Source organism: Chenopodium quinoa, unplaced genomic scaffold, assembly GCF_001683475.1.
Source record: "Chenopodium quinoa cultivar QQ74 unplaced genomic scaffold, ASM168347v1, whole genome shotgun sequence".
Taxonomy (NCBI): domain Eukaryota; kingdom Viridiplantae; phylum Streptophyta; class Magnoliopsida; order Caryophyllales; family Amaranthaceae; genus Chenopodium; species Chenopodium quinoa.
The window spans coordinates 159846-172793 of NW_018744904.1; the positions used below are offsets into that span (position 1 = coordinate 159846).

Below are 12948 nucleotides of genomic sequence, written 5' to 3' on the forward strand. Positions count from 1 at the left end.
AAGGAAGCCGCGCCTGCTCAAACAGCAGCCGGTAAAAAGAGAAAGGCTGACCAGTTAATGGCCGTGAAAAAAAAGAAGCAATAGCAATCACTGACTGGGGAACGGTCAGAAGAACTCCGTCCCTAGCCGGGTGGTGAACAAATTGATATTGCTCTAGACGACACACGTCCGTAGCATACTATTAAGGTTGGGACGATTGCTTTTGCGAAGTTGGGTGCAAACTTGCACAATCTATTAAAGGAATTCAAAGACATCTTTGCCTTTGAAGTGGAAGAGATGCCAGGCATCAGCCTGGATCTAGCTGTCCACAAGCTTGTCGTGGGTCCCAAAAAGAAGCCGGTTAGGCAGAAGAAAACAAACCATGGCGAGGAGAGAAGTCTGGTGGCAGCCGCCGAAGTAAGGAAACTGTTAGATGCTAGGTTCATTCGGCAATGTTACTTCCCAGATTGGGTTGCAAATGTTGTTCTTGTTAAAAAGCCGAATGGTACTTGGCGCATGTGTGTTGATTACACATATTTGAACAAGGCATGTCCGAGAATAGTTATCCACTTCCAAAGATTGACAGTTTGGTTGACTCTACAGCCGGCCATGCTTTGATGAGCTTTATGGACGCCTATTTTGGCTTTCATCAGATACCCTTGTGAATGAAAGTTCAAGAGAAGACAGCATTCGTCACTGATCAAGGGTTATGCTGTTATACTGTGATGTCGTTTGGCATGAAAAATGCACCTGCTACGTTCCAACGTACGATTAATACAGTCATCATTAATCAAATTGGGAGGAATGTAGAGGCGTACATTGATGACATGATAGTAAAATCCAAGCTACAGACAAATCACCTTGCTGACCTCCGAGAAACCTTCACCACACTCAGGCGGCACAAGGTCATGCTTAATCCCAAGAAGTGCGTCTTTAGTGTTGAGTCTGGGAAGTTTCTCGGATTTCTGATTGATCAAAGGGGAATAGAGGCCAATCCAGAGAAGATATAGGCGGTCATTGACATGAAGTCTCCCCGCACTGTCAAAGAAGTTCAAAAATTAACCGATTGTCTGGCGGCATTAGGTAGATTCCTCAACCGGTCAGGTGAAAAGTGCCTCTAATTTTTCCAAGCTATCAAAAAGAAGACTATGTTTGAATTGGTGGATGATGTTGAGGCGGCCTTTCAGAAATTGAAAGAACACTTGCACTCTTTGCTAAGGCTTGTTAGCCCTCTACCAAAGAAGGTGCTTTACATGTACTTAGCCGTCCCAAACCATGCTCCCAATGTTGTTCTCCTTGCTAAGAGAGACAGCACCCAGATCCCGGTCTATTTCATCAGCCATGTTATTTAAAATGCTGAACTATAGTACCCGACCGTCGAAAAGTTTGGCCTTGCTCTTTTCATGGCAGTCAAGAAGTTAAAACCTCACTTCCTGGCACATCCGATTGTGGTCTACACAGACCAACCCCTCAAACGGCCAACGACAATTATGGAGTCATCCGAACGAATGATCAAATTGGCTATTGAAATTCAAAGCCATGAAATCTCTTTCGAACCAAGGAAGGCAGTGAAGGGTCAGACGTTTGCCGACTTTATTGTCAAAATGACAAAGTCGGCTGAGCCGGAGAATCTTGACCAGGTTTGGAAAGTGTACGTAGACGGGAGCTCTACTATGAACGGTTGTGGTACAAGCGTTATATATCGGTCTCCTGAAGGGGACAAGTACGAATATGCACTACGGTTCAAGTTCAAGGCCTCAAATAATGAGGCGAAATATCAAGCCCCATTAGCCGGCATCCATGTTGGGTTTCGTAAAGTCTGACTCTACGCGGAAGGAAAACCCACCCAAGACCCGCACACTAATTAAAGCGACTAAGCATGCAATCACTAATTAAACAACAATTAAGAGAATAAAGAAAACACATTCTTACCCTTGGCACGTGCTTTCGCTCGAATCCCGAGCTCTTACTTGAACCCCGCAAATGCGAAGGTCTCCGACGGCTCATACCCACGAACCCGACCCGAACGATCCAAGTCCCGAAGGTCAGTCGGGACCCAACCCATAAAAACTAGAGTTTTACGAACTTAAGGTTTTCTCACTTTTCTAAGGAGATGCCTTTTTAGTTCCACTCAAGTGTTCTTCCCAAATCCCAAAAGCTTGGTATTAATAGGGAAATGAACCTTGAATTCCCATTCTCAATCAATGTGGGAGATTCGAATTTTCCCATTTTATTTAATTAAAACAAAAATGAAATTGCAATGCAATCAATGAGTTATAAGTGGCTAGTGTGCCTCAGTCGTATGCAACCAAAAATATCACAACTAAGCTAACTGCAAATAAACGTAGTTAGGGGAGTCGAGTTCGAATCCACAGGGAAAAAGGGACTAATAACTGCAAACCTAAGTGGAATTACTCTAGGAACGTAGTAATCTAAGTAACAAGGGGGTTTTGACAAGCAATGGTGACAATTAAACTAAATCAGAACAATGAACGTAAATAGTATGCAATCAATGAGAATAACGGTCTTGGTTATGCGAAATCCACAATTGAACATACAAATTGATCATAGAAGCTTCTTCAATCAAACACTATTGAACACCTTGTTGTAGAATTCTAAATTCTAAATTCTCATAAGCTAGTTAGAAATAGCAAAGCGCTCCTTTCTAACCCTTTCTAATGTATAATTTAAGACAAGCGCTCTAAATCATCCACAAGAAGAACATAAACGGAGAAATCAGCAAGGATTGAATAAATTAACACAAGCGGTCTAATTTCTTCAATAATATTATTCCCTCTTTAAGTTATCAATCAAAAGCATACATTCATAACCCAAAGTTGCTACTTTGGAAAGATTAATTAGATGCAAGCGAATCTAACAATTCTAACCTAGCAATTGATTAAAGCAAATCATGAAATAATTCAAAGGAATAATAAACATTCAATAGATAATAATAAAGAGAAGAGAAATCTCACAATTCGTAGCCAAAAGCTTCAATCTTTAACCAAGAATCCGGAAGATTAAGCTTCCATGGATTCTAATTCCAAAACAAAGAATTCTGAAAATTCCAAGAAAACCCTAGAAAGCTTTTTTTTTCTCAAAACTTAATTCTCCTTTTCTAACTTAAAACTTAATTAAAACTAAGCTATTTATATGTTTCTATATTTTAATAACATAACACAATAATAATAATAAAATAATATCCAAAACACGAGCCAAAACAAAGCCAAATTGCTGAAAATTAACCAAAACAGCCCGAATTTCTGCCAGAGCCGCTGCCAGCTGCTCTGGCAGCCCCTCACTCTGGTATACCCGCTGCCAGCGGCTCTGGCCAGCTGCCAGCGGCCCTGGCAGCGGTTCCTGCTGTTTTTGCCTTATTTCCTTGCTTCTTCTTCTTGCTTTGCTTCACCTTTTCCTCAAGATTTCTTCCTTGCTCTTCCATGCTCCATCACAACTCTCAAATCACGAGCCAAGGTCCATCCTTCTTACATAACTCTTCATTGGTTCCCGAGCTCACTCACTCACTTATACTCATAAATCCCGCCTTTTGCACATAAGTGAGATCACAGCCCAAAACTCACAAAAGCTAACAAAAGTACATATAAAGCATCAAAACACACCCTAAAATGCTTCTCTCAACCCATGATAAGAAGGCTTATCAAATTCCCCCATGCTTGAACCTTTACTCGCCCTCGAGTAAACTTAGAGAATAAAACACATCCTCCTCACTAAGGTTCAAAACAGAAGATGGTGGAATCAAACTAGCTCTACGCACTCAAACTCAACAAAACATCCTAGTACTTATCAACCAATTACAATCACACTCCCCCATACTTCACACTTTGAATCTCCCTTTTTTCTTATTTATCAATTCATCCCCAAAATCAACTTGGAACGATAAACGCATAGCCATGAGTATGAATATTCTCAACCGCCTAAAGAAATAAAAATTTTGATAAAATTGGGCAAACAAAAACTCAACTTAACCAAAAATCTCATAAAAACACTTCCACATTCAAGAGTGAAAACAAACAACTCATGCTCTCAAATTCCTAAGATGATCAACAAATTCCCCCAAAATCTCAACTATCTCCCAAAATCACCAAGATGAAACCTACCCCGACACCTCCTTATATCTCCTCCCCTTATGACACCGACTCCGGCAAATAGATGCGAAATTTCCTTGAAAAATCAAATTCATGAACATTTCTCTCTTTTTTCTCTCATTTTGCCTAGGAGCCCTTTCGGGTTTTCATCCTAGCCTCTCATCTTTTTCCAAATCTCACTACCTCACCCGCTCATTAGCCACTTTTTTGCTTAGGTCGCCCTTTCGGGTTTTCAACCTAACCGGGCCCCCATTTTTGCCTAAGCCGCCTTTTCAGGTTTTCGACTTAGAGGGCTTCTTTTTCTTTTTCTTTTCTCTTTTTTTTTCAATTTTTCTTCTTTGTTTTTTTTTTCTTTTTTTTCATTGAAACATAATTGAAATAGCTATACAAAACCATTAAATTAGGATAACTATACAAATTTCAAAAATATGCAAGAATTGCTTCCCCCCCCCCCCTACTTGAATGAGACATTGTCCTCAATGCAAGAACAACAACAATAAAAACAAAAGTAAGGGAAAGGGAAGAAATAAGTACCACCTTAATGGGAAGGATTCCCGAAGTTGGAAGATTCGGCATTATCAAGGATTTCAAAACTCTCGAGAAAAAAAATGAACTATGGGGACCCCAAGTGTTGCCCATGGGAAGATTATTCCAACCAAACGCATTTCTAATTACCGCATAAGGCATGACATAGTTCTTATTGTTAAAATTGAAAGAAATTCTTGACATCCCTTAGTCAAAGTGGAAAGGAATTCATCTATACCTCACATAAGTAGGTGCGCTCGTGCTCCATCACTTCCTCCAAACCAACCACTTGCAATGCCTCCAAATCGACGACTTTTGTGCATTGCACCATTCTTTTGGGCTGTTGAAGTTGAACCCATGTAGTCTTTTCTTTCGTAGTTAGACGAATGCCCATGAAGTCATTTGCTTGGGGAAAAGAGGGTGATACACCCTCCCTTGAAGTATCCCCTTGTTGTCTACCCCCTTGCAACCCTTGTAGGTGAAGAGGTTGCCTTCACTTGTTATGTCTTCCCATTGCACAAGAACGAATTGCACAAATCTCACCTCCTCTTTCAAAATACAATGAGCAACCCACCAAACCTCCAAACACCAAGGTTCACACAATTCCTCAAATTTCAAGTTTAGAATTTAGAAATTGAAACAATGTTAAGGTTTAATTGGACTTGAAATTGAGGGAAAAGAGGTTAGACGAGGGGTTTTTAAATTTCTGAATTTTGGATTGAAAATGGGGCAAATGGGTTGTTTTGGATAAAGAATACTTGCTAAGGGATAGAGGGAAGTGATTAATTGGGGTTTTGGATAAAGACTAGAATGAATTGGATTGTAGGATTGAAGAAAAAGGGGTTTAAAAGGGCAAAAATTCAGGTATGCAGGGAATGCCGCTGGTAGCGGCTTGGGGCCCGCTGCCAGCGGCTTAAGAAGGAATTTAGGGTGAATGTTGCTGGAAGACCCGCTGGCAGCGGCTGCTGCAAAAAAAAAAAAAATTTTTTTTCTTTTTTTTTCCTGAAGGACACCCGCTAGCAGCGGCACCAGACCCGCTGCCAGCGGCTGGGGCAGAACTTTGGGATTTTTTGGCTGCTTGGAGAGCCGCTGGTAGCGGCTACAGAGCAGCTGCCAGCCCGCTACCAGCGGCTCCTGCAGGGGCTGCCTCCCAAAGCCTGTTTTTACCTGTTTTGCTCTGTTTTTGCTCACAATACGTACTCCCAAAGCATCCTCCTACATAAATCCACCAAAAGCACTTGGTACATCAAAACAAAAACAATAAAAACTAAAATAAATGAAAACGGGGAAGAGTTTTCGGGTTGCCTCCCGATTAGCGCCTTTGTTTTACGTCGTTGGCTCGACACAACTCATGAAACTTCGTTAATCAATTGATGGCTCGTAGAGATCGATGTTCTCCAAATTCTCAACCTTGAACCCTTCGTAGTATGGTTTGAGCCTTTTTCCATTCACTTTGAACATGTTGTTAGTCTCTAAACTCCGAATTTCTACCGCTCCATGCGGATAGACCTTGTCAACTTGAATTGGACCCTTCCAGCGGGAGCTCATCTTGTCATGCCACACCTTATTCTTTTCTTTGTGGTATACCTGGGATAATTTCTTGCCCGGAAATGATGACGGGGTGGGTGTTGCCCCTAGTGGTATAGGTGGAAGCTTGGACTGTTCATTCAATTCCGCCACCTTCACCTGCACATTAGTAGGTATAGAAGAATCCAAGCAATCACCAGACACAACATTAGTAATAGGTGTGAGGAGCTCATCCCCATGATCAATGTTAGAAACATCATGCAATATTGGATCGACAACATTTATAGAATATAAAGAATGAGTATCAACAGGATACTTTATGGTATCATAAATGTTATACACAATTGCTTTCCCATCAACCTCCATAGTCAAAGAACCGGTAGACACATCGATTTTTGTCTTAGCAGTCTTTAAGAAAGGTCTTCCTAACAGGATAGGGGCTGCTTGTTTGTCATGTTCCATGTCAAGGACGTAAAAGTCAGCAGGAAAGATCAATCCATCAACCTTAACAAGTACATCTTCTACTACCCCCTTAGGATATACATTGGACCTATCAGCTAACTGAATTACTACCCCAGTTTCATGCAAAGGCCCAAGTTCTAAAGATTTAAACAGGGAGTAGGGAATGACATTGATTGATGCACCTAGGTCCAACATGGCTCGGTGTAATGTGGTGTCTCCTATTGTAACAGGAATAGTAAACATACCAGGATCACCACATTTTTCTGGGAGTTTCTTTTGGAAAACTGCAGAAACATGAGCACTCACCTTCACTTTTTCTTTTCCTCCCAACCTGTGCTTTCTCTTGATCGTACACAGTTCCTTCATAAACTTAGCAAAACGAGGAACACTTTTAATCACATTCAAGAGGGGCATATTTACCTCACATTTGCTGAAAGTCTCATAAATATCCTTGTCTTTCTCATACCTTCGAGTATCTTGCAAGGCTTCTGGGAAAGGTGGCACAGGCTCATAAGAGGTAAAGGTTGGCGGATTCGCCTTAGTTTCTTGTTCTACTTCCTCCTCCTCAACTCCAATCAAGTATTTAGCCTTCTTAGGTGCAACTACAGTTTCTTGCAACTTTTTGCCACTTCTCAATGTTATTGCATTAACTTGTTGCTTAGGGTTCAGCTCCGTTTGGGATGGAAGCTTTCCAGAGTCCTTAGCTTCAAGTCGGCTTACTGCACTTGAGATTTGACTGACTTGATTCTCCAGGTTTTGAATACTTGATCTGGTTTCTTGTTGAAACTGCATCATATTCTGCTGCATGGTAGAAACATTAGAAGTTAGTGATCTAATCATTTCTTCAGTTGACATATTACCTGAATTAGAGCTTTGGCCTTGAGGGGTTAGGAACGGTGCCCTATATTGCTGAAACTATTGTTGACCTTGAGCATGCTGATGTTGTTGGTTTCCTTGGGAATTCCCATATCTCAAATTTGGATGATCTCTCCATCCTGGGTTGTAGGTATTTGAAAAGGGATCATATCTTCTCTGCGGACCTTGCCCTTGAAAACCTAAGGCGTTGGCCTGCTCATTCTGCTCCTCTTGTAATTGAGGACATGCATCAGTGGGATGTCCCATGGAGGTGCATAAACCACAAGCATTCAGTTGCTGTGGATTCCTTGAGTTCACCATGAACTCACGCATCATAGAAGTCAAATCAGCTACTTGACTCTCTAACTCAGTTGTATTCGAATTTGCTAAATTCACCCGGCGCGTGGGAGTTCTCTGACTGAATTGCCTAGAATTTTCTGCTAGCTCTGCAATCAACCTAGTTGCATCTCCTGGAGTCTTATTCACTAGCCCTCCACCACTTGCTGCATTCACCATCCTCAAGTCATCATCCGTTAGACCTCCATAGAAGTATAGGATGAGGTCTTGATCGGAATACCCATGGTAAGGACAACTAGAACACAATCTCTTAAATCTCTCCCAATACTCATACAAGGATTCATCTTCCTTCTGATCCACATTGCTGATAGCTTTCTTAAGGCTTGCAGAAATAGTGGCTGGGTAGTACTTCTCAAGGAAACACTTCTTTAAATCTGCCCAAGTTGTTATGCTACCTGGGGGAAGATAGTAAAACCAATCCTTTGCTGCATCTTTGAGAGAAAAAGGAAATGCTCTCAACTGAATTTGTTCATCAGTCATCCCAATCGGTTTCATGCTAGTGCAAACCACATGAAATTCTGCCAGATGTTTATTCGGATCTTCGCCTTTCATGCCATGGAATGCCGGCAATAGATGAATTAGACCGGATTTGATCTCAACATTAGTACCTTCCTCCAATTGCTGATATGCAATGCACAACGGCTGTTGGTTCAAGTTAGGGGCTGTAAGTTCTCTTAGAGTTCGATTGTCAGCCATCTCCTCTTCTTCTTGAATATTGAAGGAGTACGTTGATTCACTGGGGGTTGTTCTTGCCTCTTTTCGCAACCTGGAAATATTCCTTTCAATTTCTGGATCAAACGGCAAAACTTCTTTATTAGCAGAACGGGTACTTATCATACCCTAGCGAACAAACAAAGAAAGATAGCTAAGAACAGTCCTAAAATAAATTCTACTAAGATAAACAATTAAAAAGTAACGCCTTAGTTCCCGGCAACGGCGCCAAAATTTGGTGTGCCTCAGTCGTATGCAACCAAAAATATCACAACTAAGCTAACTGCAAATAAATGTAGTTAGGGGAGTCGAGTTCGAATCCACAGGGAAAAAGGGACTAATAACTGCAAACCTAAGTGGAATTACTCTAGGAACGTAGTAATCTAAGTAACAAGGGGGTTTTGACAAGCAATGGTGACAATTAAACTAAATCAAAACAATGAACGTAAATAGTATGCAATCAATGAGAATAACGGTCTTGGTTATGCGAAATCCACAATTGAACATACAAATTGATCATAGAAGCTTCTTCAATCAAACACTATTGAACACCTTGTTGTAGAATTCTAAATTCTAAATTCTCATAAGCTAGTTAGAAATAGCAAAGCGCTCCTTTCTAACCCTTTCTAATGTATAATTTAAGACAAGCGCTCTAAATCATCCACAAGAAGAACATAAACGGAGAAATCAGCAAGGATTGAATAAATTAACACAAGCGGTCTAATTTCTTCAATAATATTATTCCCTCTTTAAGTTATCAATCAAAAGCATACATTCATAACCCAAAGTTGCTACTTTGGAAAGATTAATTAGATGCAAGCGAATCTAACAATTCTAACCTAGCAATTGATTAAAGCAAATCATGAAATAATTCAAAGGAATAATAAACATTCAATAGATAATAATAAAGAGAAGAGAAATCTCACAATTCGTAGCCAAAAGCTTCAATCTTTAACCAAGAATCCGGAAGATTAAGCTTCCATGGATTCTAATTCCAAAACAAAGAATTCTGAAAATTCCAAGAAAACCCTAGAAAGCTTTTTTTTTCTCAAAACTTAATTCTCCTTTTCTAAATTAAAACTTAATTAAAACTAAGCTATTTATATGTTTCTATATTTTAATAACATAACACAATAATAATAATAAAATAATATCCAAAACACGAGCCAAAACAAAGCCAAATTGCTGAAAATTAACCAAAACAGCCCGAATTTCTGCCAGAGCCGCTGCCAGCTGCTCTGGACCCGCTGGCAGCTGCTCTGGCAGCCCCTCACTCTGGTATACCCGCTGCCAGCGGCTCTGGCCAGCTGCCAGCGGCCCTGGCAGCGGTTCCTGCTGTTTTTGCCTTCTTTCCTTGCTTCTTCTTCTTGCTTTGCTTCACCTTTTCCTCAAGCTTTCTTCCTTTCTCTTCCATGCTCCATCACAACTCTCAAATCACGAGCCAAGGTCCATCCTTCTTACATAACTCTTCATTGGTTCCCGAGCTCACTTTCTCACTTATACTCATAAATCCCGCCTTTTGCACATAAGTGAGATCACAGCCCAAAACTCACAAAAGCTAACAAAAGTACATATAAAGTATCAAAACACACCCTAAAATGCTTCTCTCAACCCATGATAAGAAGGCTTATCAGTGGCACAAGGAGGAACAGAGATTAGGTGAGGACCATTTCCAAGGGGGTGACCATAGCCTTGGTGCCCAAGGCAATGCCCACAACCCTTGGTCCCCACTTAGCAAACCGGCATCCCTCCATGTGGTTGGTTGGTAGCCTGCCTTGGCTTCCAAGGCTGCCAGCTAGCTCCTAGCACCAAGGCTGGGAAGCCAGCCAGCACATGAAAGGAATGGTGTCCTTCCAACAAGTGTATTCTTCCGATAGAGGGTTCAGAATTATTACAGAGTTAATTCTTTAGTAAGATCAAGTAATCGGAATGCCTAGGTGGAGGCCGCTTCCAATCAGTAATATCAAGGTACAATTGATATTACAACTTAATCTTAACTGAACCCTTCGGGTCGAACCCAATCGAATCACCGATCCGAGACGACGAATTAATCCGAAAGGATTTATTGAGTCGACGGAGTTTTACGAATACAGACGTCGGATATCGAGCCTAGGACGTCGAGACCGAGCGTTGCAAAATCAGAAAGCGACAAGTATGAACATAGCCCTAGCACCACACTGGCCTAGCCATGTGGGTTGCTAGGCTAGGCTGGGCCTAGCACCATGCCTAGGCGCACCATGCGTGCCCTAGGATGGCTGGGAAACATCGCAGCCCAAGCAGCATGCCTAGGCGCACCATGCGTGCCATAGGATGGATGGGCACCATCGCAGCCCAAGCAGCATGCCTATGCGCACCATGTGTGCCCTAGGATGGCTGGGCACCATCGCAGCCCAAGCAGCATGCCTAGGCGCACCATGTGTGCCCTAGGATGGCTGGGCGCCATCGCAGCCCTAGCACCATGCTAGTGCGTGGATGCCTCGAAGCATCGCCCAACACGCATGCTAGGTCCTTGCGTGCGTAGGCGCACTGGCTGGGCTAGCAATGCGTGTGGCGCATGTGTGTGAGTGCGAGGCTGGTGCGTGGGGTGCGAGGCTGGTGCGTGGGGTGCGAGGCTGGTGCGTGCTATGCGAGGCTGGTGTGTGCTATGCAAAGCATGTGCGCTGCCAGCCAGTGCGTGGGCTGCTGGGGCCAGCACCAGCACAATGTGCTAGCAGCACTAGGCGCTAGAACACAGCACCAGCGCTAGCATCGCCTAGCAAGCACTGGCTGGCTGGGATGCTACTGGGCAGTGCTAGCTGGCAGCGCTAGCTGGCACGCCAGCTGGGTGCCAGCCCAACAGCCATAGCACGGTTGTAAGGAATAGTGTGGGGACCAACTCCACCCGTTGGGGAGCAAGGCACATGGTCTCCCACCTAACCTTGGGCACTACTCCTTTGCACATGATCATGCCACTTGTCGCAATATGATTTAATTGATTATTTATTTAATTTGGAAATTAAATAAATCATTGATTTTTCAACTCTCCCACATTGGTGGGAGATTGAAAACCAAGGACCCATTTCCCTATAAATACCCTTCAAGGGTGTTGGGAAAAGAGTAACCTTGAGTGAAATTAAAAAGGCAACTCTTGTAATTAGAGTAAACCTTTGATTCGTGAAACTCATAGTTTTGATTGTCCAGGTCTTAACTAACCTTCAAGACTTGGGACGCTCGGGTCGGGTCGAGGGTACGATCCGTCGGAGATCTCGTAGTTTCGTGATTTTGAAGTATGAGCTCTTTGGGAGCGAAGCACGCAACAAAGGTATAATTCTTGTTCTTAGTCTTGCTTAATTATGATTATTATGCTTGTTAATTGCTTTAATTAAAGGGCGGGTCTTGGGGGGTTTCCTTCCACGTAGTGTCAGGTTAGTACAAAACCCTACAGCACAGCTAGGACCCCACACGCACACCAGCCCGCATGCGCAGCTAGCCAGAGCATAGGTGCTGCTAGCGAGCCACACATGCTGGGCTTTACTGCTATGGGAGGCATTGTGATGCGAGGCACACGCACCACACGAACAGCCCAGCACGCTGCTGGCTGGTGCGATGTGCTTGCGATATGCAATGCACACGGCTGCTTCCATGCAATGCCTAGCATGCATGCTGCGCAATAATGCCTGGGGCTGATGCGTGCCACTGCCTAGCATCATGCATACACACCACGCCTAGCATGCTATTGTGCGATGGTGCGTGGCTGCGAGCAATGCTAGGCCATGCCTTTCCCCAGCGCTAAGAATGCTAGCAAGGCCTAGCCTTGCGATGCTTAAGCGCATGGCGTGCAAGCACACACGCAAGGCTGCGATGCTTGCGGTGGCTAGCTAGCATGCATGGGTCTTGCACGCCTAGCATGCTAGGGTTGCGACTAGCATTGCGATGGGTCTTGCCTAGCCTAGCACTCACATGGCTAGGCCAATGCGAGGCTATGGCTAGGCTCCTACTTGTAACTTGATTGATTTCGCGTCTCGTCGAATTCTAAATTCGACTCGACTTGCGACGCTCGGTCTCGACGCTCTAAGCTCGATATCCGACGTCTTTGTTTGTAAAACTCTAACGACTCATCAAATCCTTCAGATTGATTCGTCGTCTTGGATTAGTTGTTCGATTGGGTTCGACCCGAAGGGTTCAGTCAAGATTAAGCTGTAATATTAATTTTACATTAATATTACTAATCGGAAGCGGCCTCCACCTAGGCATTCCGATCACTTGACCTTACTGAAAAATTAGCTATCCAATAATTCTGAACCCTCTATCGGAATAATACACTTGTTGGAAGGACACAATTCCTTTCAATCTCCCACTTGTCCTTCCAGACAAGTGTGCAAATTGTGTATAGCCCTTTTCCTATGTCGCTTAATGTCTCTTCATGAACTATAAGGTAAGATTCTTC

The 12948-nt window shown here is 43.0% G+C and overlaps 1 protein-coding gene across 1 annotated transcript; it reads right to left on the reverse strand.

Annotated features, from left to right (window-relative positions):
- Positions 1-5972: 5972 nt before the first annotated feature.
- LOC110706123 lies at positions 5973-7454 on the reverse strand. Its single transcript, XM_021884031.1, has 2 exons — positions 7020-7454; positions 5973-6872 (listed from the first exon to the last, which is right to left on the reverse strand). The coding sequence occupies exons 1-2, from the start codon at positions 7452-7454 to the stop codon at positions 5973-5975; spliced, it is 1335 nt and encodes a 444-aa protein (XP_021739723.1).
- Positions 7455-12948: the final 5494 nt, after the last annotated feature.